The sequence below is a fragment of the Etheostoma spectabile genome, chromosome 1, assembly GCF_008692095.1.
Source record: "Etheostoma spectabile isolate EspeVRDwgs_2016 chromosome 1, UIUC_Espe_1.0, whole genome shotgun sequence".
Lineage (NCBI taxonomy): Eukaryota > Metazoa > Chordata > Actinopteri > Perciformes > Percidae > Etheostoma > Etheostoma spectabile.
In genome coordinates this window covers 5564018-5591326 of record NC_045733.1, presented here as the reverse complement: position 1 = coordinate 5591326, position 27309 = coordinate 5564018, and the positions used below count along the sequence as shown (strand labels likewise).

Sequence of the window (27309 nt, the reverse complement as noted above, 5' to 3'; positions counted from 1 at the left end):
TCTTTCATGTAGCACCCCTGCTTCCTGTTAGCTGTAGGAATCACATTGTCATCTGTCTTGGTGTTGTGGTCCGTGGTAAATAATTGAGTGTTGAGAATAAATCTCTATGGATGTTTATAGAAGTCCAGATCTGAGGCTAGATTTATATTGCTACGATTTGGTTTAAAAACAAATGTCTTTTGCTATGTTTACACTACTCTGGCATTTCAGAGCCCCATATCCGGAGAAATTTGAAAAACTACTAAGCTACTAAAAAGCTAGCTAAGCTACTAACATTCTGTGCATGCAAATCGCTTTTGCCTTGAAACTCTGCTTAAAAACCTAAACGTAGAAATGTTAATGTAGCCATAGACTGCACAAAGCGTGATGTATTTTGAAGTAAGAAGAACCTTTGGTGTTTTTCCACATTTATATCATGTGATTTATTTAGATATTTTGGTTTCTTTTTTTTCTTTCTTAATGCAGACCCAAGGAAGAAGTACCACGTTAAGCTACTGGCTTATAACTATGTCGGAGAAGGCTACCAGGCAGACCAAACTATCAGCACCCCTGGATGTGTCTGTAAGTCCCACAATATACTATTATAGATATTTTGTAAGTGTGTCTGAAGCACGATGGTGTCCCTTGTATTTGAACAATAAATAACTTTACCCTTACTGTATCTCTCAGCTGTTAGAGATCGCCTGGTGCCCCCTCCACCTCCTCCACACAATGTGTACACAAAGACCAACAGTTCGACCGCTGTGTTTCTGCACTGGGGTCGACCAGCCTTCACTTCCAGCCATGCGGTCAACTACACAGTCCGCTGCAACCCAGTAGGCCTGCAGAACGCCTCCTTGGTGCTCTACCTGCAGACGTGAGACTTCCTTTATAATACAATTTTTCATTTAAGGCTGTTTTATGTGTTCAGCTATAATATTAATGAGTGCAGCTTTAATAAATGTGTGGGCACTACTGTATTGTGCTTTCCCGTTTGGAGATGGGGATGTGTTAAGAAAAGTGAAACCAGGTGTAAAACCCATGTAACTGTATGTTTTTATCTTACGGTGTGATGACTTGGTCTCATGCCACAATTCAGCTCCTATCTTCACATCAAATCATAGTATTGACAATAATTTGATATTTTACAAGCTATATCATATCACCAAAACAGTTTCTTTACAACATATATACTGTCTCCACACTTGTTGGGGAAAGTTGATTGGTCACCAGAACCTCAGTTGTTTCTTCCTCCTGCCAGTACAGCTCCATATCCCCATCTGCTGGGCAAGAACATTTGTTAAAAGACCATTTCATTAACGCAGTAAAACTTGATAACATAAGTATATGGGTAAATATGACATCTTAAAATCATGACAAGACACAAGCTGTTAAAGTCTTTGAATGTATTTATTTTTATTCTGCGGCACACAAATGCTATTGAGTGAATTGTATTAGAGTGATCTACAAACTATCTGTCCAATCTAAGTTAAACACCTCAGTTTAATCTCACTAAACAGGAACCATCACCATGGCACTGCTGGAATTGTATTAGAGTGATCTACAAAAGTGATCTTCAAACCTCAGCTAGTCACATAAACTGATTTGGATAATAGATTATCTTCTAGCCAAAAGAAAGCCCATGTTATGTCTTTCTTCTGTAGGAGTAAGCAGAGCCTCCTGGTGCGAGATCTGGAGCCCAACACCAAGTATGAATTTGCCGTTCGCCTTCACATTGACCAGCTGTCCAGCCCCTGGAGCCCTGTTGTTTATCAGAGCACTTTACCTGACGGTGAGTGAATTATCAAACATTGCAATCTTATTAATTATATCTTTGTGTACCAGGAGTTTGTTATTGCTGCTGCTGCATGATATATATTTTTGACCTTTTTATCCGCCCCACACAGCTCCCACTCAGCCCCCTTTCAATGTGAAAGTGACTTTACTTGAAGAAGACACAGCATTGGTTTCATGGAAACCCCCAGATGAACCCAATGTAGCTGTGACACATTACACCATCCTGTACGCCTCCAGAAATGCCTGGATAGCTGGGGAATGGCAAGTGCTGCAAAAAGAAGGTAAGGAGTGGTTCTCCCTACAGTTGTGCAGGGGGAACCAGAAATACTTCCTCTTGTCCCACATAAATGGCCCATTGGAAATTAGTAACTCATTTCATCTTCCAGTCTTGTCTCTGGTCTAAATGGTGCCAAACGTGAAGGCCACTGCTTTTGTCTTACTGATAAAAGACCATTTTGGAAGTTCAATGTGATCACAACAAAAACTTTGATTTACCTATTTATTGACCCTGTTCACATAAAGACTATTTTAAATCGCTGTGCATTCATGTAAAACAGACCATATCTGTCCCAGTGATGGACTTTATGCACATTCAAATATTAATTTCCGATCAAAGTTCAGCAGTGTTTAAACAATGTTAAAAGTGCTCTTTTTAGAAAACCAACATGATCAAAATACCAAATGATTTATACAATATGTTGCACCAAGCAAAATAAAGTGAGAAATATTTGTAAGTGACCATTCAGTCACAGGAATTCAAAAGCAGACAGCGTAGGTGTTTTTCAGGGCAGACAACTTCAGGAAACACATAAAATGACACACACATTCCCCTGCCCTTAGTGAAGGGGTCAACAGTGAAGGGAATGTGTATAGCCCTGATCTCCTGACCCCCTGCTCTTCTCTCACATAGCACCTCTCAGCCAAGAGGATTGTTTTTATGTGTCTTTTACTGCATCAGAAAGTCCCGGTTAGTCAGAGGTGTGCATGTATCACAACAGTAACATATTGGAGTAACAGAACTACATGTGTTTATTCAGGATTTTTTCTTATGTCAGGCAGCTTAAACACATTTGGAGGTTAAAGGAATAGTTGGACAGCTTGGGTAATTTGCAAGTTGTTATCTTTGTCAGGCTTTGTTTTTTGTATGAATGAGAACAAATGAGTTATAACATAACGTTAATGAATTAGCGTTAAAGGTGTGGGTAGGTGGATTTTGTTCCCTTTGGAGAGAGACAGGCTAGCTGTTTCCTATTGTTTCCAGTCTTTATGCTAAGCTAAGCTAACTTGCTGCTAGCTCCATCTGCATATTTAGTGTTCAGACGTGTGAGTGGTATCAATCTTCTTATCTAACTCTCATAAAGAGAGCAAATACACGCATATCCCAAACTTTTAAACTCCAACTTTTAATATTCCACTCAATGCAGTATTTAAACACATAAGTCTATATCAACAATGATTCATTTAGGGAATTGCTCCGTTGCCACCAGAAGATCCGCTGGATGTCCCTCATTTTTGGCCAAATGGCACCTTCCACTTTATTTGTGTTGACATTCTAAACTCTAGTCAATTTATGAGTACTATAGTACTCCTCACATCCTCACATCTCTGCAGGGTGAATCCAGACAGCTAACTAGACTATCTGTCCAATCTAAGTTAAACACCTCAGTTTAATCTCACTAAACAGGAACCATCACCATGGCACTGCTGGAGAACCTGAAGCCTGGCCAGATTTACTTTGTGAAAGTTTCTGCATCCAACAATGTGGGTGATGGGCCGTTTTCTCATACGGTGGAACTGACGGTCCGAGCAGATCTCTCCTTTGGTCATGATCCCCGGCTCTCTCGTGGCTCCACACAGTCCACAGGTCAGTAACATCAACATCATCCTGACAGAATCCCTTCGTATTTTAGGATTGTGGTCTTCCATCACAGAACTTGTAATATGTCAAGCTTTTTCAGACTGCACCACATAAGATTGATAATCTGGGGCTCCTAGGTGGCTCACCTGGTAGAGCGCATGTCCATATATAGAGGTTCACACACACACACAGCAGTCATGAATTTGACTCTGTCATTCCCCCTCTGTCTCTTCAGCTGTCTTAATAAAATAAAATAAAAAATCTTTAAAAAAAGATTGATAATCTGAGAATGTTCCATTGACACTTCATAGCATTTTCTGATGGCTTCTACCACCTGGACCAAAAGTCAATGACAGGGATTACTGTGGGAGTCTGCATTGCTCTCATCTGCATCATCATCTGCGCTTTCATCATCATCTGCAGAGGCAAAAACAGGTACTTAGTATGTCTGAAACAGTAGCCAGTAAATATTGTTTAACAGCAAAAGCCCAGTTTCCCTGAGTTTCTTCTGTCTGTAGTGACGTCATGTTTGTTTGCCTACAGGAAATTTTCAGCTGTTAAAACGCTCAGAGAAGGAGTGAACACATCTGCAGGTCATCTGGGCTCTCACGGACAAGCCGTGAACGCTGATGGGAGCGTTCCAATGATGAGTGAAAACCGTTTCATTGATGCCAAGGTCCTTACAAGTTTTTTGTTTATTCACATAACATGTAGTTGCAAGATTATCACTTTTATCATATTCATTTTACAGTACAGTACTTTATATGGCTCATACCTTTTCATACTTTAAAATATATATATATATATATATCTATATACTATATATTTTTTATTTTTTTACTTTACACTCGTAGGGTGGAACAAATCTCATTATCAATTCTCTCGGCCCTGTTCAGCCCAGCACTGAGAAGAAAGAGAAATGGTTTTCTTTCCGCAGTAATGTGAAAAAGGACAGTAAAGCAGTGCAGGTAAGACTCAGAATGAGGAGTCTTGCTTATTAAATTGTCATCAGCAACTTGGAAAAACTCCCCACAATTCATTGCTTACCAGTGTTTGTAAATTACAAATTACTTTCTTGTCCTGAGTTGCGCCTCAGGCTGCATATAAACCTGGCTTTTAAAATGAATAAAGGATTGCAGACCCAAACCTCAACAGACCTAAACAGACCTATTTGATTGATGGTGTGTGTTAGAGGTTGAAATAAGCACTACTTGGTCAACTCAGACAAAGAAGGCCTTAAACTTGTGAGTGAATTTTGACATTTAAAGTGTATTCTCAGCTGCTCCTTTTATAGTAATTATGAATCCAGTGTACGTGAGAATTATAAACGATGTCAGGATCACATAGACGTTTTTTTTATCGTTTCTTAAAGTTACTCCAAGAGAGACAGAATTAAGTGAAAAGGAAACTGGTTAGGTGAATAATTAATATAAATACGGCGTTTTTTTAGGAAATGCTTTAAAGACTATAGAACTATATCATAAAGATTTAAGGAATGAATTTGGTTGATGGCATGCAAAAGGCAGAATAAGATCTTTTCCTGCAGGTTTGCTGGTGAGATCAAGTTAGGTTGAAGCTATCTGCAACTACACCAACGAACCATAAACACTCAGACTAACTGAAGCAACATTTTCTCTGTGCTGTAGAATATGAGACAAGGCACCGCCTCCTATCAGCCCGGTACCACAGTGTTGGCTTACGAAGAGGAGCGGTCGATGTCTCCAAACCAGCCCACCACTCTGCAGCCCCTGCTCTGGCGTCCCGGTGACTCGGAAGGCTCATCCAACAGCGAGGGCAGCCATGCCACCGGTGATTCGGGTCGTTACTCTCACGACGAGACAGAGATGACCAACCTGTCTTCTGGTACCAGCAGCCGCCCTCCTTCTCTGACAGCAGAGGACAGCGGAGGCTCGGAATGCAGCGGTCTCCCTGAACAGTCAGTCCACCTGATGGAGGAAAGTCAGATTGACCTGAAGTTAATGGAGTCCGTCGAGAACGGCTGCTGTCATCATGATGCGCAGAGCAGTTCCAAGTCTGCACTTTCTCTCCAAGTGTGTGTGTCCGAGTGTGTGTGAAACTCTGTGTGTGTGTGTGTGTGTGTGTGTGTGTGTGTGTGTGTGTGTGTGTGTGTAACTGTGTGTGTGTGTGTGTGTGTGTGTGTGTGTGTGTGTGTGTGTGTGTGTGTGTGTGGTGTGTGTGTGTGTGTGTGTGAAACTGTGTGTGTGAAGGCAATGGTACACTTACAAAAACCTGCTCTGAAGTAGAAAAACAGTTGTGTACTCATTGCAGCTTCATACTTTTTTGCTTAGTCACACTCACTTCTGGTGGATAGTAAGCTGTGAAGATTGAGATCACTCTTGTGGTATCGATCTTCTTATCCAACTCTCGTGTACTCTACTTAAGCATATTTCCCAAAATATCAAACTCATGTTAGTTTATCTATATTTATCTACGTCTATGTTTATCTATGTAGCTGCCACCAACAGGAAACAATATTGACACTCAGAACAATCAGAAAACGTCAAAGCATGATAGAGAAGGGGAAATGCAGATTTAGTAAACTATTTTAAAAAGCTCTTTACTCTGACTCAGCAAGTCAACTCACTAAAATTCATCAACATATACCTGCAGTTATTTTGCGTTGCAAGTGTACTGCAGGCCTGAATGTAAGTATTAGAGACAGGTGTAAAGAAACAAGGAGAGAGACCTTTTTTTTTAACCTTTATCCTGTTTTAAACACAATGAACAGAAAACCGATAAATGCCTTTTACAGTATGAAATGTTCGCGGGAGGGGTCTTTTGAGTTCTTTTGCTTTTCTTTTTCATTCAATGAATGTCTTTTTTTAATTTTCTCTTTATGTGTGTATGTCTAAAAAAAATATCTCACCCACCATGAATGTTTTAAAAGATTGTCGAAAATGTGACCAAAAGTGACATTTCTGACATTATTTAAGAGAGTTTATCACTGGAGAGAAAGGGAAGCGAGAGTCCTATTCACTGATTATCTACCTCGGTTTACCCCTGGTAAACTTCTATTGTATATTTAATAACTACTTATACCTATGTTATGTGATGGGCTGCTTCAGTTCCATTGCATTTGATACTTCCTGATGACTTTTCGTCTGATTGTCATCCAATTTTGTCTTTTTCTCTTACTTTGTCCTAATTTTACTGGATGGTAAGGGCGCTGCAGCTCTCTCCTCTCGCTCCACCTGTTGTGTGGACTGAAGGATGGAAAACACACACACAGTTTATTTATCTCCTCGGATGTTGTTGAGGTACTGAGCCACTATAAATCGTATTTTTGTTCATTGTGTCCATTATTGAGTAATGGAATGAAAAGATAACGAATGTCTGCTTTTGTTTTGTATGTCAATGTGCAGCTGCCCTTGCTATTCATGTTTTATACTACCTCGATTAAGAATTTTTTTTTTTTTTGGTCTTGTTTTCCTAAACTCAGGGAACAAAGTTTAGTACATATGAAAAGTCATGTAGTGTTACATGTTAAACTGACAGGGTATCTTCTCAGTACTAAACTATTGTAGTGTGTAATCGCCTAATAGAATATGCGATGAATGTATCTCCATTATGTGCCAGTAGCTCAGATGTTTGTGCTGCCCTCCCCACAGATGGATACCCCCTCTGTAGTTTCTCCTTTCCTCACAGACTCTTTTTTTTTTTTTTATTGACTTCTTCCTTTTTATTTGTGTAAAGATTCACACCAGAAGTGCTTGCAGTGGCGTATCGGTACAGAAAAGCTTTATAATTGGCCTAACGTGGGAAAGCATCCCTCAGATGTGTAAACCAAAGCCTAATCTTTCTGAGGGAAAAGCTCCACGTGAGGATGCAACACGTGAAGAATGATTGTAGTAAAAGCAATAAAAGTGTTAAATCAGAGTAGAAAGTGAAGAATTGAATGAACACAAAACTATATATTTTTGTTAGAAGATAATGTACTACTGAGTACACATTGTAGTTACCTTTGTTCCCAGTATTTTTTTTCTGTAGCGTAGATGAAGTTTAGCACTTGTCTGTCCATTAGTTATGTATTATCGGCCAATGTGCAGCGGTGACTGACGCTATTGCCCAAAGAGTTGTTTGCTACTTGAGTTTATTTTAGTCTCTCAACTAATCTCTGGCATAAGGTTGCGAAAAAATGTGAAATAATCAAAACACGTTTGACCAAAGATGACAACGCAACCTTTGAGATCAGTTGAGCTCCTCAAACAAAGCCTTGCACATTAGTGGCCTTGACCTGCGACAAAATGAGTGAAGAGAGTTGCGGGTTAAAACTCTGAGGAAGTGCCAGCAAGATACACCGGCACTTAATGATGATGGAGTGACAATTAATATTCAATTTTATGCACACAAACTAAAATATCCCGTCGCAGAGTTACTCAAACTGTTGCACACAGATGTCTGTACATTGTAGGTGAAAATGATTTAATACAGTATATTATATTGAGTAGTGTCTGTGTTGCAACAGTGCAGTTGTGTGTAAATGTGCACCCACCGACTTTTCACCTGAATGAAAATTAATTTACAAAAGGATTTAAAAGTTTGTATTTGAGTGATTTCCTCAAATTTGACCCATGTAAAGTACTTTTTTTAGCTGGAAATATATGTGAAGTAAATCTAATGCCTCTATATTGACAGTTTGAAGATCTCAAATGATTTTTATTTTTATCATAACAAAGAGTAGTGGTCAGTGGGTGCACAAATGTTTTTCACATTTCTGTATTTTTAATCAGAGGATTCTGCAGAGGATTCAATCATGGGAAATTCTTCGGGATGAAAAGTGACACAATCAGTTTAACTTTCTTTTGAAAAGCAAACAATGTAAACCAAAGATATTTTTAAAGGTCACCGTTGCATATTGGCATATTGACAAAGATGTTTAAAAGCATCCTATCTTTGTGTGAAATGTTGTCATTTTCAGTGTTCTCATACTAATTTCACAACTGTTTGTGTCATATTATGAGAAAGCAGGATGAAAACTGTTTCTTAATCATTATTCATTTCCACAAAATCAAGTTTTCCTTTTTCTTTATCTGTTGTCTTTCAGCATAAAATTGATTTTTTTGTAGTCATGTTGATCATGCTTTTGGAAAGTAAAAGAAGGATATACATTTCCATTTGAACTTGAACCATAATGTATTCATATATCCTGTATTATTAGAGCTTTAAGGGCTCAATCCAGAATCTGAAAGATCTAAGATACTGACCTCCTGTTTCACAAAAAAACTGTGTGTTTGTTTTCAAGTCACGATAAGTACAGACACACATACACACCAAGCTGCTGTAAGTCATACAGGTTCTGAATTGGGCCTTTTGTAAGTCATACAGGTACATAAATGCTACCTCAGATTTTTAGTTTTTACATTTATGTGAAAAGTGCAGATGCAATTTACTTGGGTCATTAATGTCTGTAAGATTTAGGTCAAGATTATTAAATAAATAAGCCATCTCATTAATGGTATTATGTTGGAATTATGTACCTATCCAAACATGTGAATTTCAAGGATAAAACACAGTCTTGTTTTCCCTTTTTGGAGAATTGTTGTTTGTATGATGTTAGGTGGAGAGTTGCGGGTCATTTACAGTCAAACTCAGGGGAACCCACAGCTGCTCCTCCTTAAAGAGAAAGCAGGTTTCAACTCTTGAAAATGAATGTACCTTTTGGTAATTAGTATGTTTTCTGATATTTTCTGTTAATGTTTTGTTGAACTTTGTCAGTTTGTCTTTGTCAGAAAAATCACTTGCAATTAGGTTTTTGCCAAAAAATGTTTAGTGAGGAGATTTTAGACTGCGGTTAATTATGTATAAGTCTGACTCTCAATTTCAATAAAAGTCTAAAAATTGCAACTTGTCTACTTTAATGTTTAATCATTTTATCCACAATCCATCTTGTGCCTTTAACTTCTTGAGTGGCCTTTCAGACAGGAGACCAATTTGAAGAATAAAAACACGTGTATTTGTACATTAATTTGAGAGGCATGATTAGAATATTACATTATGTTTGTTAGCCATCACTCTCAAAGTTGGTTGAAGTAGTGCTAATTTTGAACTATTTTGTTCATGGGTGCAACTGATTATTTTCATTCTGGATTAATCAGCTCTTATTTTCTTAATTAATTAATTAATTTAAGAAATACCTGTCATAATTACCCCAAGCCCCAAGTGACGCATTCACAAAAATTTGTCCACTCAAGTCTAAAACATCACAATGTTTGGCATTTTGCATGACAAATTACTTTACTATCAAGATAGTTGATAATTAATTTATGTCAATTGACTTATTGATCAGCTCGACTTGTATATACGGTTGGGTGTTATATATTATAACAGAGCATAATATTTTTTAAGCTCTTCATATGTTTTGTTTGTAACCAGTACCTTAAATTTACTGTAAGTTAACAGCACTAACTAAAATGTAGGCTATTTTGTTCTATTGGTCTAAAATGAATGCCCCTTATTGATGCTTATTTTAAGGTTATACTCTTTTGCTATAATGAAAAACTTTGGAGGAAAGCACCTGTACATTTAAGTAATTGCCGCTTACTTACTCACGCGCCTTTACCTAGTCAACAGTGACCTCTATTGGTATTATATGTTAGCAGCAAATCAAATAATTACTAATCAATAATTAAGTTATCTGAAAGGTTGCTTCCATTATGTTTCCTTATTCTGTAGAGTGGCAGAAAGACAGGTATAGGCCTACAGTATAACAATATGATAACATTCGTACGTCTGTTGTGCGTCTGTGGTGTTATGTCAGTATTTTTGCAATGTTGGTTAATTTTTGCGTACAATTAAATGATAAATAAACCATGATGTGGTGGTTTTGATGAAGTCTCTCCACATGTTGCACAGTAGCGTCATATAATAAGTCATAGCAACAGCAGTATTTATAATTTACGTGACTAAGCTTGGAACTCGACCTACCAGTGAGCATCATAACTTTTTGTCAACCCCTATGGACAAGAGCCAGACTATAAACGTAAGCAGTCCATAACAACGACGAGCACGTGCTTTCTCATAGACAGTTGAACTTTACAGTGACAAACGTATGCTAACGCTACAACACACTACAAAACACACTCATGAGTTCGTTTTGTTCTCTTTTCGTGCTTATTAACTCTGTTGGAGATCTACTTTGTCACGCTTCCTTGTTTATGTTTTTTTGGAACCGCAAGATTTGTTTCTGTTTCCACCCTCGCGGAGCCTGTTTGGCCACCGCGCGGATCTGTTGGAAATGTAGTTCAAAAAATTCGATGAGAGTTTTGAGCTGCGTGTCCAGCGACACACTGCGAAACTACATTTCCCATCTACATTTGGCTTTACGGTAATGTTAACGGATAGCTTGGGCTGTGTCATACTGCAAAAACTCTGGAGCTCACTGTAAACAGCTGCTTCGTCGTAGGGCACAAAACACAAGTAAGTTAAGTAATTTTCCTAGTTTTTGAAAAAGCTATAAGCTAGGGATGTTAAAAGGCTGCTTATGATGACGTTTTCGATACGGCAATAAGTGTTCCGACGATGCTCAGAGAGGCGGCGTTAATAACTAGCCTGTTAAATTAGTTACCTAGCTGCGAACCAACTGTTAAATGTCAGTATTTAATGTTACAGGCGAAGCTAATGTTAGCTACAGTTAACAGCTGCAGTGTCAACCGTTGTTGTCTCTGTTGTTAAGGCTGTTTTCATTGTCAGGCCGCTGGAGCCATATGTTATCATTGTAAGCTGCTACTGTTGTCTACCACCGATGTGTGTCGCTTTTTACATGGGTTGGTTTGTTTCATACACATGTAGCAATTTCCTTTATTATTTTATATTTTTGTTATTTATGTATGTATGTCTAAAACAAGTGGTGTGACTCACTCAGGTGTGACTCATAGTAATGTAACTACAGTATCTCTATACATCTATGGCACATTTTCATTAAAAATAAACCAAAAGTTGTCTCCAGTGAGAGGTACTTTCCAGTACGTTAAACAGTTGCAGTCTGCATTATCTGCCTAGTCAGATACACCAGCGGTCTATTGGTGTACACCTGCTTCAGAATTAGATGTTTAGTTTCATTATTTGTTGTTAGTGTGACACCACACAAATAACATGCAGGTTCAACCAAATCAAATCAATGCCTATATAATATACAAATCAATGCTAATATAATGCCTTTACAGCACTTAACATTTATGACCATCTAATACACCCCAAGAAACGCAAAGATTTATTTGTATAGCACACTTTCAGGCATATAATGGTATTTCATATCTTGATTATTTACTATAATAAGATCGTTTTGTTTCTGTTTAAAATGACACTATTTTCACCTTTTGACACAGTGATCTACTTTATCTTTTTCCACACAAGCTGTCTCCAATGTTTGACCTACTTATCTCCTCTAGATCCCTGTATATTGCTGACAACTGACAGAAATGTCAGAGACGTCGAGTGATGCAGAGTCGTCCTGTGGGTGGACCATTATCAGTAATGAGGTATAAATCCTTTTTATAAAGTTCCTAATCCAAGCTATGTTTAGCTTGGATTTTTAGTATTATTTTTTTGACATTTTAAGGTGGCAGCAAGGAGAGACAGGTGTATTATTACTATAAAAAAAAAACAGTATCAAGAGAATTTCAGTTTATTATCTCAAACATACAAGTTTATTTATCTTTTTAAGATTATCTTTTGGACTTTTCCGCCTTTAATTTTTGACAGGACAGTTAGGTGAGAAAGAGGGGGAAGGCATGCAGGAAATCATCACAGGTCGGATACAAACCCTGGACCTCTGCATTGAGGCATAAACGTCTCATTACATGTGCACCTGCTCTACCGCTGAGACAACCTGGCCACTCAAACATACAAGTTAATCACAACTTTTTAGCAAATAGTTGACATTTTTTTCCCAACTCATTAATTGAATTGTTGAGACAACCTTTGTACAGTTTTATATTATATTTAAATCTATTATTTCAAGACATACACTGATGTTACAGCACAAACTGGCAATATAAAAGGTGACAGTCAGCAACCCCCTAGAATGAACTGCAGCAACTTGTATGCAAAAACCTTTTTTTTTTTTTTTTACTGAAATGGGGCTTTAGTGATAAAATTAGTGTTTTTTTTTACATAAAAACAAGCTATGGTTGTACAGTTAAAAACTGAATAAAATAGCCAGTAACTCAGTAATACATATACACACACACACACAAACACACACACACACACACACACGTATGTGTATTACTGAGAGTTACTGGCTATTTCTTCCATCATGCCCAGTTTTAATGAATTTTGTTTTTACAGGGCTCAGATATTGAGACGTTGGGATTGGAGGCTGCAGTGGAATATGGAGCCGAGCCGTTAGTGCGCCCTTCTTTGGAGGAAGCAGAATTGCGGGAAAAACAGGCTTCAACATCTAATGGTAAAGGCCTCATACAGTATTATTGTTTTTTTCAACCTGAGTTTAACAATAGCAGATTTTACAGTAATGTTAAATGTTAATTATGTTAGTATGATAGTATATGAATGAAAACGGTTTTATTTTTGGTACATTGAGTGTTTCCGCACGTACAGGAATTTAAGGCATTAATAAAAAGTGAGAGCTGGACTGAGCTACATACACACACTGAATTGAAAATAAATGTTTTTGATAAATAAGTTGTAGAAATTTTAAACAAAGTGCACTGTTTGTCCAGTCATTACAAAGCTTGCAAGATATGTATATCCAACAACGCTGGACCACATGTGTGAAATTACTTTGAAGTCGCTATTGAGAAAAAAGGTTTGAACCCGCGAATCGCCACTTGCGGCTGCATTTTTAATTTGTATTTATTATATTTTCAGCTCAGTGTGTTGAAAAGAAGGTTGCTGAGTTCCTTGATGAAACTCTGGAACAACAAACCATAGATGAGACATTGTGTGATTCAGAGGTGAGAACACTATAAACATTACCTAAAGGGTGTTCTCATAATCCAGAATCTGCTCCATCTGCCTTCGATCTTCAATATATTGTATCTTGTCCAGGCCGAAGACACTGCAGGGAAACAGCATGTGACTATTTTGTCCTCCAGCGATCACTCAGACATTGTGACTCTAGGAGACTTAAAGGAAGACGAGCAAGCTGATGCAATAGAAGAGGTGGCAACAAACAAGGAGTTTTACCTTGGAACGTCCTGCAGCAGCCAGTACGCTTTTACTGCTACAGAAGCTGGTAGGGCTGCAGCACCACACACACAACACACTGAACTGTTCTGATGGTTTTAATTTACACTCACAGCCAAAGAGTCAACATAGAGAAATTAGACCCATCAACACGACAACTTTTTTCTTCTGCCTGTTTTCTACGTTGCCAAAGCAGGTTTGATGTTGAGTCACTGGAAACTTCCACAGAGTCTTGTGAACTTAGGCTACCATCTGAGAAGTCAGCTCACTGGAGGTCGCTCTTTTCCAGGTGGCCTGATTGAAACTTGAGTGAATCTAATACTGTATGATGCTAAGCTTGTCAGCAATGCACATAACTAATCCTGATCAGTTTCTTACAAGAACACATGCTGTTTAATGATGTAAGGCAGCTATACTTATTAAAACAGCTATACTTAATGAAAGCATGATCAACCACATGTGAAAAAAAGGTTAGAATAGAAGTGCAGCTCATATCATGAATGTAGTGATATTAAAATTATGGTGGAATTCAGTCAGTTTAAGAATTGTGAACAGATAAACAAGAAAGTCATAGCGTATGCCTGCATGTTAACATCTGTGTGACTGAGCAGATTTATGGTGTGAATTTCTTTGATAAATTTTCCTTTTTGATGAACTGAGGTAAGCAAGCAACAACACATGATCCCAAAAATAATAATAGCATGTTTTTATTTGCTTAAACGGATGGTTTAACATTTTGGGAAGTACCCTTACTCGCTTTCATGCAGAGAGTCAAATAAGAATGAGGCAACTCTCATTAGTATGAAGCTACAGCCAGCAGTAGGTTAGCTTAGTTTAGCACAAAGACTGAAAAGAAAAGCTCTATCTAAAAGTAACAAAATCTACCAAGACTCTAAAGCTTATTAATTATCGCATTATATCTCATTTGATTAATCCATTTAAAAACTAATGTGTAAAAACAACAAGTTGTAATGTTACGGGGGTTCTGTGCCGCATTATGTCTTGTCCCTATTTCGGTTTTTTTCTTGTGCATGAGAGTGAGATTCATCTTGTTATCTGACTCTTGGCAAGAAAGCGAATAAGTGTTTTCCCAAAGATGTTGAACTATTCATTGAATGAATGAAAACATTTCACAAACAAAAAACGAATCAAGAATTTGCAACAATATTGTTCAGCAGGGTTTTTTTGTGATCAATTTTTTTAAAATTCCATTTAAAGAGCCATTGTTCAACATTTGTGAATCAGCTGATTGTAATCTGCAATATTTGTTACCTGCATGATTAACCTTACTTCCACATGATTTCTGAGCCTGTTATTTTTCTGTGGACCTCTTTTCTTTCCACCATATAATCACTGTAGCCATAACTTTGTGTATTGTTACTGTAGTTTTCCCAGTGCAGCAGCCTACATTGACAAACTCAAGCAGCAGTGAGGATGAGGGAAGTCGAAGCGCCAGCACTGTTGTCCGAAGACGAAGGTTGAGGAAGAATACCACGAGCATTGTCACAGAGCCTGAGGAGGGGGAGGAGTTGCTGGAGTATGGCCGGAGTGAGGAAGAGGGGGAGGAGGAGGAGGTCAAAAAACAGACGTTGCAGCAGGAGGAGGAAGCAGAAATTAGAAGTCTGGATGAGCGAATGCAAGGCCGGGCCAGGAGGATCCTCAACAGCTGTATCTTCATCGCCCTCGTCGTAGCCATCAGTATGGGCTTCGGACACTTCTATGGTGAGAAGTTCCTTGCAGAACTGGAAGATTTTACTGACCTTCTTGTAAACGCAGAAGTAGCCCGTAGTTCTTCCTGCTGATTGGACATCCACATACAAAGTAGGAAAATTTCTCCATTTAAGTCTGGTTTTAGTTCAAGTTAAGTCAATGTTGTTATAGCCCAATATCACAAATCACACATTTGCCTCAGAGGGCTTTACAATCTGTACAGCATTTACCACCCTCTGTCTTTTGATTCTCGCATCAGATAAGGAAGAAAGAAAAAAAACTTTAATGGACAAAAAAAATGGAAAGGAACTTAAGGAAGAGCAGTTGGAGAGATCCTTCTCCCTGGACGGACAGATGTGCAATAGTTGTGTGACAGACAGGAATTATGAAATTACAGTATGAACAGTTAATATGAGTGAGCGAGTGTAAGAGAGAGCATAGTTATAATAACTGCAGTATCAGTAATAATTATGTAAATATGACTAATGATGATAATAGTAGTCGTTTGTGTCAAGCAGGACCACGGCAGCAGCTGCAACCACAATACAGGTGCTACCATGACGATCTATGGAAATTTGATGTTGTGAGGGATCTGATTCAACAACATGTTAGAGAGCAATCTTTTACGAACCAGGTCAGTCAACACAGGTCACAACTCAAGCAATAACAAGCTCATTTGTAGCAGCAAAGTACATAACAATAATCATCAACTTATTCTGTACCATGCATTTGACCTTTGTAATTTCTGTCATGCATTATACATATAAATTTTATTCCTAAATGTTTACCAAATAAACCAAACCAAGTAAAAGAAACCCTGCTTATACCAATGCAACACAACAGTCGGCTTAATTAACAGGTGTTGGTTCAACTCTGATCATTCTTGAGGGTTGCAGTTTGTAGTGTTGTGTGAGATTACATCATAGTGTATGGTTATTGTTTGGTTGCTATGTACTGAATGTAAAAGAAGTGGACAAAATATTAAGAAATAACTTAAAATATAATATAGTTCACTACAAATCCTTATAATCTACCACTGTGTTGAGTCAACACATCAAGAACTAAAGCAGAAGTCTCAAAGTGAGTTGGTAGTTAAACCAAACATATTACCAGGAGTTCATAGTCAAGTAGGCCAATGTGTATATGATTTTGACAGATTTTAAACATTATTGTGTTAGAAGGCATTGCCACAAAATAGAAATTTAAATTTAGTTGTGTTCACTTACGTATTCAAGTGCCAGATGATTCATATATTTAGTGAACATTTTGATCAACTTCAAAATGACCCATATAACAATTAACTTAATGGACCATAACTTGTTTCTTACTTTTCTCACTCAGGTCCAAAGGGGTGATGATGACCTAGATGACCTGGATGAGCAAACAGTTATTTTGCTGCTCACAGAAGTAATTGAGAAGATAAAGACAGAGAACCAGGAGGTCAACACCAAACAAGCGCAGATTCAGGTAACTTGAAAGTCTGTGTACTGCTTCGGTAACATATTAAAAAGGAAAAAGGTGTAATAAGGAAATTATAAGTCAAAACCGAAGAAAACACGGCTTCATTTTTCTTTTTGCATTTTATTTGACTGCTTGAATGAGTAATCATTCAATTCAATCACCATTTCTCTTGTAAACACCACTTTAAAGGTCCCATGACATGGTGCTTTTTGGAGGCTTTTATATAGACCCTAGTGGTCCCATAATACTGTATCTAAAGTTCAGCCTTGGTGCAGAATTACAGCCAGTCCCACAATGAGCTTTTTTATGTGTCATTTCTGTGTCTGTAGCTATTGAGGAGGAGGGGAGGGGGGCGCAAGGTGGAGGCTGGGGGTGTGGCCTTGACCAACTGCCACTTTGCTCGTTTGAAATCCATGATGTCTCTTTCTCATGGATGGACCAAATTCTCTGGATGGGAAACGCAGAAAGAGGGGAAGTAACCTTACCCCTTATGACCTCATAAGGAGCAAGATTCCAGATCGGCCCATTTGAGCTTTCATTTTCTCAAAGGCAGAGCAGGATACCCAGGACTCGGTTTACACCTATCACTATTTCTAGCCACTGGGAGACCATAGGCAGGCTGGGGGGACTCATATTAATGTTAAAAAAACCTCAAAGTGACATCTTCATGCCATGGGACCTTTTAAAAGCTATAACTTGTGCTCTTTTATTCCATCTTTTCCCTTTAAGGCCCAGAGAGATAACCTGGAAATGTTGCTGAAACAGAAGGCTGAGGAGAGGAATAACATTGTGTCTCAGCAGCAGAGTTTGACAGCTGAGAACCAGCAGCTGAAAACCTCCCTAGAACGTGAAGAAAAGTCCCTCTCCACCTTACAGGAGGAGCTGAGAAACCTGCGCTCTAAGATTAGAGATCTGGAGGCGATGGGAGCTGGTGCTGACTCCCTGCTGTTTGAAAACCAGAGGCTGAAAGACCAGCTGGAGGAGGAGAAACAGCTGATCCAAAGCTTCCACGTCCAAAGGGGAGACATGATGGCTGAAGCGCAGACACTGAGGAAGAAGCTCGAGAAGGAGAGAGCGATTATAGGTGAGCTGAGGAGAGAGTTAAATGTGCTGAGAAGTCACATCCCTAGAGCTGGGAAAGAAGCAGGTTCCGAACCAGAAGAGCTCCAGTCACGTCTGATGGAACTGGAGGAGAGACTGAGCTTCGAGCAGCAACGCTCGGACTTGTGGGAGAGGCTGTACGTGGAAACCAAAGAAGACAGAGTTAAAGGAGACAAAGAGTCCAAAGTGAAAAGAACAAAAGAGGGCATGGCAGGGAAAGTGAGAGAGACATTTGATGCTGTGAAGAACTCCACCAAGGAGTTTGTTCATCACCACAAAGAGCAGATAAAGAAAGCAAAGGAAGCCGTGAAGGAGAACCTGAGGAAGTTTTCAGATTCTGTCAAATTAACTTTCCGCCACTTCAAGAATTCTGCTTCGACCGTCCTCAACAAAGCCAGAGGCTTTTATGATGAAAGACGGGATGAGAAGAACACAGAGGAGTCGTGGCAGCACAGATCCCACAAGCCTCCTCACAGACACCAGCACAAATATGACTCCTCCCAGAACAACCACAACACTCGAAAATCAGGAGATAAAGTTCACCAAGATCGAGCTCAAAATGCACACAAGGCCAACTTGAATGGATGCTACGGTGTTTTCGACTGTGCCTACCAGGAGTCCATGAGTCTCTTCAACAAAGCCATGGACCCAATCAGAGCAGACGAATTTTACCAGCTGCTGCAGAGCTACCTACAGCAAGAAGTCGACCACTTCCACCACTGGAAAGAGCTGGAGATGTTTGTCAACAACTTCTTCCACAACGGCGTGTTCATCCACGAGCAGATGCTCTTCACAGACTTTGTCAGTGGCGTGGAAAACTATCTGACTGGCATGCACGAGTATCACGGCCTTGATGACGACGTGTTCAGAGATCTTGATGACTTTGTCTACCGGCACTTCTTCGGAGAGGCTTACAGAAAAAGCTATGGCCCAAAGTAAGTTGCAAAGTATCTTTTCTTACAAGTAGGAGTCCATTTTAGGCTAAACGTTCCCAGCTAAGAGTTGAACATCCTACTAATTTCCAAGAATTGTCCTGGAATGAAAGTCTTAATCTAATACTAATGTAGGGAAAACAGAGGCTGTGTTGAATAAGTACAATTCCAATTTATTAATTCTAATTATAGCTAGCCTAACCCTGAGAGCCTTAAAATCAGTGTTCAGCTTAACATGCAAAAATGTGACGGGCAAACCTATTAAACATAGGTATAGAAAAGTTTAAAATAAAGCATTACAGGATTGGATAGATTAAAGGATAGATTCCATTCCTATTATTTCGCCCGCCCTCAAAACAAGCTTTTAAAAGTTAAACATGTACTGCAGGTTCACAACCTACAGCCGAATAACTGATTGTGCGCAAGTCTGACTGTCTCCAACTTCTCTTAGACAAAACTTTTCTTTAGAGTTAGCACTGATATGTCCTATCACTAGGACATATCACGGCTATCACCAGACCTAGCCAAGCTCAATAGAGTTGAGGTTGAGCATTGGTCTGGGGAGCCTGCTCTGTATTTTCTATGCACTAGAGGCGTGACCAACAGGTATAGTTCAAATGACTATACGCAATTGGATAGTCCTTCAACCAATCAGACCCATTATCATGCTGAAGCTTTAATGTATTTGAGTGTAACACACCAATATTATGTATGTATGTTTTTTTGTGTTTGAACCACACAGTGGGCCATTTGAAAGACCCGACACAGACTGGAAGGAGCCGAAAGCGAAGCATCAACAGCGAAAGCAGCAGAGAGCCAGGTCTCGACCACACGGGGAACGCAAGTGGAGCCGATCAGGAAGAAATGCAGACAGGCACATGGCTGATGTCAAAATAGAACTGGGCCCGATGCCTTTTGATCCCAAATACTGAAAATATGTCAACGGATTTAATATTATAGCAGCAAATTCTCTTTTGGGTTGTATTTAGATGCAATGTCTAATTTTCTTGTAAGTTTGCACAATGTTAATTTTTAATGCTACTGAACGTCCTTGAGCTGTTCTGTGTTTAGTGAAGTTATTGTTATGTTTGAGTGGAAGATGTGTGAAAAGAAGGAATTGATTTAACATTTTTCAAATGTGAAGATAAAACACTTACTTTTTGGCTAATTATGGAATTATGGTTGAAGATTTCTTTCTGAAACACGTGATACTTCTCTTCAAACTTCAACATTAAATTTTTGAGTGGAGAAATGTTGATTGGGAAACTTAAAAACAAAATGGAAAATATAGACATGCCATATTTTGGATTTTTCTGTGTTCGGCCATGTAGTTGTTTTAATGTGCTGCTACAAATACATGTTTGCGTGACCATTTCTTTTGTTTTTTAAATTAAGATGCATTTCTAACATTCCACCTCGAGCTTGTTTAAACTGGACCTGGCTATTTACATGTGTATAGGGAAGAATTACTGGAAAAATAATGTCACCAACTTTAGTTGTGAAAAAAAGTGTTATACATTTGAGACACATCTGACAATTGGTATTTAAAAAAACAAACATTTGAGTTTAAAATATTTATTTCAGTAGCAAATCCATATTATGTGACATTATCATTAAGGAATAAAACTTGCCGTTGTTCCAGTGTTTGTCAGTGCCTTTCATAAATAAAAATGCTTCCCCCAACTCTTCCCTCGGGAAAATGCGTATGAAATATCTCTTCTGTCCTCACAAAGTGATTCCCTTGCAGAAACACAGAGATTTCCTACAACAAAAAAACACACACATATATGTATAGAGACACACACATACATTTTGACAAATACATAGATACATTTCATTTGTGAATATCTCACCTTCTCCAAAACATCGAACAAAACCAGATGGGTCGGTAGAGAAGATTTGTATGGAAATGCAATTCTGAGCCAGTGAAGAGGGTCGTTGTAGAACCTGTCTGCTTCATCAACGTGACCTTCCTCTCCGAGATCTGGAGGACACTCGAGAAACCTCATCTTCATCGGGCAGTGGACGTGGCTACAAAGAGAGAATACAGTCAGCAGCTGCATGTGGCATGTTGGCAAAATCAGAGTATAACACAAGGGAGGAAGTTCAGCCAGCCAGTATCAAGTTATTAGTCCACACAAACCTATATCCAGAGATGGACCTTGGCACTATTTACTTTGCTCAGATATCTCCTGATGTAAATAAATAAGTAAAATTCTTAATATTATTTTGAACGTAGGCAAAGTTATTTTACAGCTGCTTGTATAAAGAGAACATTAAAAACTGCTGCATCAATTTTGGCATAATTGGCAGAGATAAAGGGTTTTGTAAAAAGATTTTTTTTTTTATTGCCAGGTATTTTAAACTATACCCAGCCCTAAAAGCTTGTAATGTACATAAGTGTACAGTAGAGAATAAATATGTCACCTCAGTGTCCCGGCATAACAAGCCCGATTTTATTTGGATTCAGTTCTAAGCTATGGACAACATTCATTTACTTTAATAGGCTTTCATTTTACTTTACTTTTTTGTAGCCACATTTCCAAAGTTTTATTTTGAAAATTCAGAACCAGAGCATTGATCTTAAGAATTTAAAAGAAAAAGACTGCATGAGAGTTGTAAGTGTGCAGCTTTCCAATTCCTTTCTTTGTTACCTGTAAAAAGGCGTTGAGTGGCAGGGCATGAGGAAGAGGACGTCTGGCTGCGGGGGGGTGGAGGCTCTGCCGACGTCACATAGCGTCTGGAGGTGGCTCATGACGTCCAGGGTGCCTCGCTGGTGGATCAGGCCAGTGTACAGAGCTGCAGACAGGTTGCTCACTAACAGGATGGACGCAGACGTTCGTCGCCACGCTTTCAAATTAGCCAAAGAGATCCCTGTAGAAGAAAAAGAATTAAAACAAATCTGGCTGTTCCTTATCACAAAGACATGTTAAATGTGAAATTAAAAACTGACCACAGAAGATCATACAGAAAGGCAGCACCGGATAGATGAATCTGAACTCCTTGTGAGGAAGCAAACTGAAGGAAAGGATTCAAACATGTCAGGTTGTCTGCCGAGCAGAAAAACATCATGACTGACCAGGGCCCGTATTCATTCATTTGGACCACTATCAGCACTATGAAACAATACTTTTATAAGTGGTTCCTGGTTAGGTTTCTTTTTACGCTCGACAAAATGTTTCATGAGGAAGAAAATCCATTCAACATGTTTTTTTAGATGTAAACAAGTTACATGAAAACTCCACAGGATACCTGTGTGTACAAGATGAAGTTACAAATCCATCACTATTACTCTGACTCCTACCCATTCTGAGAAATGTTTTTGAAGGACATTCTTAGTCATCATTTTTGTGTTTTGATTTGTTATCTGAAGCAAAACAAGTAATTCAGAATCGGGTACTTTATACTGATGCTTTTTTGTAGGTCGTCCTCTGCAGAAAGAGGTTTTGATAACATGTTACACCACAAACCACCTCTAATCTTAATCCCTTTTATTAGAGTGTTATTATATCAAAACATTTCACACAAAGAAAATCAACTAAACATCAAATATGCATCTGCGAATAATCTCACTGAGAAAATTTGAGGATTTTGTTTGAAAGAAACAAAAAGGACATCTGTGGATTAAATCAATGTCACTAACGGCTCTAAGGTGTAACTCTTAGAAATTTTAAAGATACAGACTCAGCAATGTGAGCCCGGACATTTTACCTGTATACCACGACTGTCCAAATGACCACCGCTAACAGAATTTTGTATCTTTTGAAGGCAAGGCTGCACCCATGAAGAAAGAGCAGAAGATGAGGACCGATCACAACGGCAAACCCCTGAGTGAAGTACCAGTGCCAGGGATGAGAGCCGTAGAAATCGGCCACACTGTTGAAGACGTTAAACTTGAGGAAGTTGAACTGCACCATGGTCCACTGGGGAACAGAGAGAGAGAAAATGTTGCATTTGACTTTATAAGCAGCGGTTACTGTAATCTAAGAATCACATGGATTTTATGTTTTACCTTTTCATAGAATATACAGTCGATCGCTGTTGAAATCACAACAGCCAAAGCTCTGGAAATCAGGAGGGAAAATATATTATGCAATAAAGACTTGAGAACGAAATACAGATTCCGTTGACAGAAGATTAAAAGTACCAACCCTATAGGAATAAAGTTATAAGTGATGAGCCTCAGTTTGTTATCTTCCTGCCAGAAATGATACATCAGCAGAGGAAACCAGACAATCAGGGCGGTCGGTCGAACGATGACAGCCAAGGCCACCAGGGTCAAATATATTTTGCTGAAAAAACATCAACAATGTTTCTGTAAATATGTATTTCAGAGAAGAGACGACTTTAAAATGAGAAAGACGTAATAAGCCAAGACCTGCTGTGTGTTTTGGATCCAGGGAGGGGAAAGTAAAATAGAGCCAGGCAGGTGATGGTGGTCTCCATGCTGTTGGTCAGAGTCCTGGTGCAGCAGTACCAAGAGAACCACGAGCACATATGACAGAAGAACTAGAGACCAAAACAAGAGCAAGACAAGTTGTGTATCTCAGGTTACTAGAGAACTGAGATAGCATGAAACCTCTGGGAGATCTGAACAGACATTAAGGGCTGTTCGGAGGATAACCTGCAGTTAATCACACAGTATTCCGGGTGAACTCCGTACCGTCCATTGCGCAACGTCTGGACTTTCCAACTTTCGGATGAGGAAGAAAAATTTGACATCTGCAAAGGCAGCGAAGAGTGCCTGAATTATTCGTGGAAGCCATATCTGCAGAAGCAACCAGACCAGGATTAGTGGAAAAAAAAGTGACTATAGGAAATATAATTTGTCAAAGACATGTCAATATAAAAGCTGTCTGGATGGAAAATATGTAAATTTGCCAGGAGATCGACTGAGTCGTAGTTCATGAAGTATAATATCTTGTATATGCATGCGAAGAAGAGAGGATAGGTGAATCCTCTGATTCCGGCCCTCCATTCCCAGGTCAGATACCCATAAGTCACACTGTTAAGGTTGGAACAGCATCAAATAATACAGTAAGAATAAAAAATAGTGTACTTCCATATAGCAGGTGTGCAATCTGAGGCGTTTCTTTACATGCAAACATACAAAAGTAGAAAGAGATTTTTCTTCATTGTTAAATCATGCTTTCTACACGGTAGTAATGTGAAAAGTAGAGAGACAAGAAAAGTATCTGCTGTCTGTCCCGGATGTACAGAAAGCTTTCGTGTTTCCAGCCACCGCAAAAGATACTTGGTACATGGTGAATGACTCCGGTGTTAATTTTCTCTTAGCTTATTCTAGCCTTCTTAGTAGTGTTGACACTTTTAGTTTTATTTTATCTGTGGCCTTGTTTTGTATTGTCTGCAGCTTTTGCGTTTGCAAGAGATGTTCTTAAATCTAATGGGACATACCTGCTTTAAAAAATAAAAATAAAAGAAATAAAAGAGTGAAAACGGTGTTAAGAGAACATGAAATCATTAAAGGTTACAATATGAGACCAGTTTAAGAAAAAGGAGAAAAAAACGTTGGAACTTATATATTGCTCCACAATACATACATCACTTTGGGATCAGAGAATTCTATGGCCAGTGATTATTATTCATCAGAAATGTATATATAATTGAGAAATTAATAGCAAATTAACACACAATGAAAATGCTCCTTGTATCAGCCTTTACTCCACTGGCTGTTGCTAATAATCACAATGCAGGTGATCATGTTGTCAAAGGATATTTGAAGACCATACGATGGGAAACCTCCAGAGACTGCCAGTACTCATCAGGGACGAAGCTGGTCTGAACCAGGAAGCAGTTGATCAGTCTGAATGCCACAGAAAACACTGCAACTCTGGTTCTCAGCCTACCTGTGGGATGCAAGATAAATCACTTCACATTAGAGACATTGCTGACTTTTTATTTTTATCGTCACAGCACACAGTTGTTTGGTCTCCATTACTTCAATATCCCATCGAAGGAACCCACCGTCGTTAAGACTTTCATCTTCTTGTGAGTACAGTTGGGATTTTCGTTTCCTCAGTTTCACAACTTCGGCTTTATTCCCAAGTTTCAGACGTGCTCGGATGTTCTCCATGTGGACATTTTGTCTATCACAACATAGAACACCTGTCAGGACGCAGATAAGAGATAGATAAGTCACGTTCAGTGCGTGAACTCTTCAACACAGTGAAGTTTGATTACACCAAATTAACGTAAGATTTCAGTTGATGGTCACGTACTAAAGGCTGCACAATCCTTCCGTTTATTTAATCAACACTTTTAAACGTTTACATCTTTAACTAAACGACAATTATTTCAAATGAACTTCAGTCAGGAAAGGACAGTGAACTGAGCTCATGTTTTGCGCTTCCGCACAAACACTTACTTCCGGTGGATCGTTGTTTCCTGACTTCAAAGTAAAGGTTCTTCCACGCTCCAAACTACAAATGTTTGGATGATAGTTTGGATAGTTCTAGGGAAATGTTTAGAACAACAAAATTAAACAACTGATGGTAAAAAAAAAAAAGATAGATACGAAAAGTACCACTTCACTCACTATTTTTTAAGCGAAGAAATTAATTATGACTTTTAGAGTAGAATCACAGCATGCTAAGGTCAAAGTTTTGAGTTAATAAATCAAAATAATGATACTGAATGAAAATTGAAGTAGGTCAAAATTTGCATAAAAAACGACTTAATAAATGATAATAAAAAATAAAAAAGCAAGTTAATTTTTTTGGCTTCCAATCTCGACGTTGCAAAGTTAGTCATTTTAAATTACCATAGATTCATTCTAGTTGTTGTTTTTTATGACCCCCTTCCGTTGTTACTTTCCATACAGTGAAAATCCTTGAATGTACAAGTCTAGTGCGTCAACTCATTTACCTCTCGTGTCGGCTTGTCTTTTTCTATTTCACTCTGCCTCACTTTGTCAAACTCCGCTAGGTGGCGGACTGCATCTTTTTGCTGTTATGACAGAGTAGAAGAAGAAGGCTTGCCTGCTGCGAATAGACAACTTTTGTGTCCTTGTTGTATCTTGGGATTTCACCTCTGTGTCTTTCTGTTTTGGTGTTTATAGACACTTCGAATAAACCGCTTCTTCGGTGAGTCGTGAATGTTACAGATAATTGCCTGTAAACCAGCTAAAATGTAATGTTTTAATTGTATTCAGCTAAACTGTTAGCTAGCAAGGTAACTGTCAAGCTAGCAGATGCGCTTGCCCGCATATCCGGTCAGAGATTTCCAAAGTAAGACTCGTCAAAAATGTCTAATTCTCAGTGGCAAAAGTTTTAATTTTAAGGAAAATATCACTTTTGTATTGCATAATCGTTTATGGTCGTAACAATACATTCATTATTGCAGTCTAATGATGACATTGAGCTCATATTGATTGATCTATTTAAGAAATTATCCATATCCGATGCAAATTATTATAGATAAGTAGGATTACACCTGTTGACATTAGGTACCATCAAGCATAGTGTGTATATGATAATAAGAGGCTAAGGATAGTACATGGAAATCTACCAAACAAAACCACCAACAAGTTATGCCTAATATTTAGCAAGAACATGTAACATCCAACAGAGTACAGGAGATGCAAAATGTGTCTGAATAAGTGTCTTAATTTAATAACACCCCTTTACTCTTCTTTCAAGATCATCTTGTGTTTCAACATTTGGATTTCATATCAAGAAACATCATGTTTCGAAGAAGAGTACCCTTCTCACAGGTCGCCTTAGCTACACTGCTTGGAGTCGCTGGTGGTATTTATATTTACAGACCTTATTTTGAGCCGGTGCAGACCTTGAGACAACAAAACCAGGATGTGCCAAATAAACAGAATAAAGAAGACTGAAAAAAATCATCACTCCCAGGAAATACTTTACACACAGGAGCCAGAATAACAACTGTACATCAGAGACTGCTGGACTGTCAGAGCTGGAGGCCAAACTAAAAACAAGACAAGACCAGCATGGATAAAGTCATGCTTCTTTGGGGTTCTTTGTATGATTGTTAATGTACAAAATAAAGTATTTAATAATTTGATCTGCTGAATTATCATCTGTTTCAGAATGGCGTGTGTCAAAGTTTAATTATACACCACATATATAATTATAGGTTAAACTATTTGATACAAAGTAATTAAAATTATCCCCACCGTTACCGGCTGCGACATTTAAGCGATGTAGGCCAGTGGTTCCCAAATTTAGTCACATGAAGAACCCAACTGACACAAATTAGACCATGGACCCCCATTTGACAAGATTTTGTCACAGGGTCCTGCATCTAATAGGATTTTTG

The 27309-nt window shown here is 38.6% G+C and overlaps 4 protein-coding genes across 10 annotated transcripts in view; 3 read left to right on the top strand and 1 right to left on the bottom strand.

Moving 5' to 3' along the window:
• prtga (protogenin homolog a (Gallus gallus)) overlaps window positions 1–5734 on the top strand; it is a 31212-nt gene extending 25478 nt beyond the window's left edge. Inside the window, exons 11-19 of one of the 2 annotated variants that reach the window (XM_032518659.1) lie at window positions 466–561; window positions 670–856; window positions 1644–1771; window positions 1887–2057; window positions 3461–3640; window positions 3946–4069; window positions 4178–4310; window positions 4531–4602; window positions 5281–5734. In XM_032518659.1, coding sequence (XP_032374550.1) covers window positions 466–561; window positions 670–856; window positions 1644–1771; window positions 1887–2057; window positions 3461–3640; window positions 3946–4069; window positions 4178–4310; window positions 4531–4602; window positions 5281–5709 — 1520 coding nt within the window. In that variant the 3' untranslated portion in view covers window positions 5710–5734. Of the gene's footprint in view, window positions 1–465; window positions 562–669; window positions 857–1643; window positions 1772–1886; window positions 2058–3460; window positions 3641–3945; window positions 4070–4177; window positions 4311–4488; window positions 4603–5280 lie in introns of both variants that reach the window. The other variant, XM_032518650.1, reaches the window with a different exon arrangement.
• A 5189-nt stretch (window positions 5735–10923) lies between these two features.
• On the top strand, window positions 10924–20688 carry ccpg1 (cell cycle progression 1). 4 transcript variants are annotated; one of them, XM_032514029.1, is made up of 11 exons: window positions 10924–11071; window positions 12043–12132; window positions 12944–13061; window positions 13484–13569; window positions 13664–13850; window positions 13998–14090; window positions 15188–15523; window positions 16027–16145; window positions 16853–16978; window positions 17702–19008; window positions 19748–20688. In XM_032514029.1, the coding sequence occupies exons 2-11, from the start codon at window positions 12073–12075 to the stop codon at window positions 19935–19937; spliced, it is 2622 nt and encodes an 873-aa protein (XP_032369920.1). In that variant the 5' UTR covers window positions 10924–11071; window positions 12043–12072; the 3' UTR covers window positions 19938–20688. The 4 variants fall into 4 exon arrangements, with proteins under 4 accessions (XP_032369920.1, XP_032369911.1, XP_032369903.1 ...); XM_032514020.1 differs by having other exon boundaries at window positions 13995–14090; window positions 16030–16145; XM_032514012.1 differs by having other exon boundaries at window positions 13995–14090.
• On the bottom strand, window positions 20013–25389 carry pigb (phosphatidylinositol glycan anchor biosynthesis, class B). 3 transcript variants are annotated; one of them, XM_032514042.1, is made up of 13 exons: window positions 25245–25389; window positions 24991–25131; window positions 24743–24872; window positions 23887–24004; window positions 23669–23773; window positions 23384–23514; window positions 23157–23297; window positions 23018–23069; window positions 22717–22928; window positions 21959–22023; window positions 21660–21879; window positions 20859–21036; window positions 20013–20767 (listed from the first exon to the last, which is right to left on the bottom strand). In XM_032514042.1, the coding sequence occupies exons 2-13, from the start codon at window positions 25097–25099 to the stop codon at window positions 20654–20656; spliced, it is 1575 nt and encodes a 524-aa protein (XP_032369933.1). In that variant the 5' UTR covers window positions 25100–25131; window positions 25245–25389; the 3' UTR covers window positions 20013–20653. The 3 variants fall into 3 exon arrangements, with proteins under 3 accessions (XP_032369933.1, XP_032369940.1, XP_032369947.1); XM_032514049.1 differs by having other exon boundaries at window positions 24991–25113; window positions 25223–25383; XM_032514056.1 differs by having other exon boundaries at window positions 24991–25112; window positions 25245–25383.
• Window positions 25390–26663: 1274 nt separating this feature from the next.
• Window positions 26664–27054, top strand: pigbos1 (PIGB opposite strand 1). Its single transcript, XM_032514067.1, has one exon. The coding sequence runs from the start codon at window positions 26708–26710 to the stop codon at window positions 26861–26863; it is 156 nt and encodes a 51-aa protein (XP_032369958.1). The 5' UTR covers window positions 26664–26707; the 3' UTR covers window positions 26864–27054.
• The last annotated feature ends 255 nt before the right edge of the window (window positions 27055–27309 follow it).

Excerpts from the sequence above, each read along its gene's own strand:
- pigbos1 (XM_032514067.1), top strand. The coding sequence starts at position 26,708 with ATGTTTCGAAGAAGAGTACCCTTCTCACAGGTCGCCTTAGCTACACTG.
- pigb (XM_032514042.1), bottom strand. The coding sequence starts at position 25,099 with ATGGAGAACATCCGAGCACGTCTGAAACTTGGGAATAAAGCCGAAGTT. Across the intron at positions 24,873-24,990 it reads AGATGAAAGTCTTAACGACG|GTAGGCTGAGAACCAGAGTT; the intron begins GTGGGTTCCTTC and ends TGCATCCCACAG. Across the intron at positions 22,929-23,017 it reads ACTGTATATTCTATGAAAAG|TGGACCATGGTGCAGTTCAA; the intron begins GTAAAACATAAA and ends TCTGTTCCCCAG.
- ccpg1 (XM_032514012.1), top strand. The coding sequence starts at position 12,073 with ATGTCAGAGACGTCGAGTGATGCAGAGTCGTCCTGTGGGTGGACCATT. Across the intron at positions 14,091-15,187 it reads TGGAGGTCGCTCTTTTCCAG|TTTTCCCAGTGCAGCAGCCT; the intron begins GTGGCCTGATTG and ends TTGTTACTGTAG. Across the intron at positions 16,146-16,852 it reads AGCAATCTTTTACGAACCAG|GTCCAAAGGGGTGATGATGA; the intron begins GTCAGTCAACAC and ends TTTCTCACTCAG.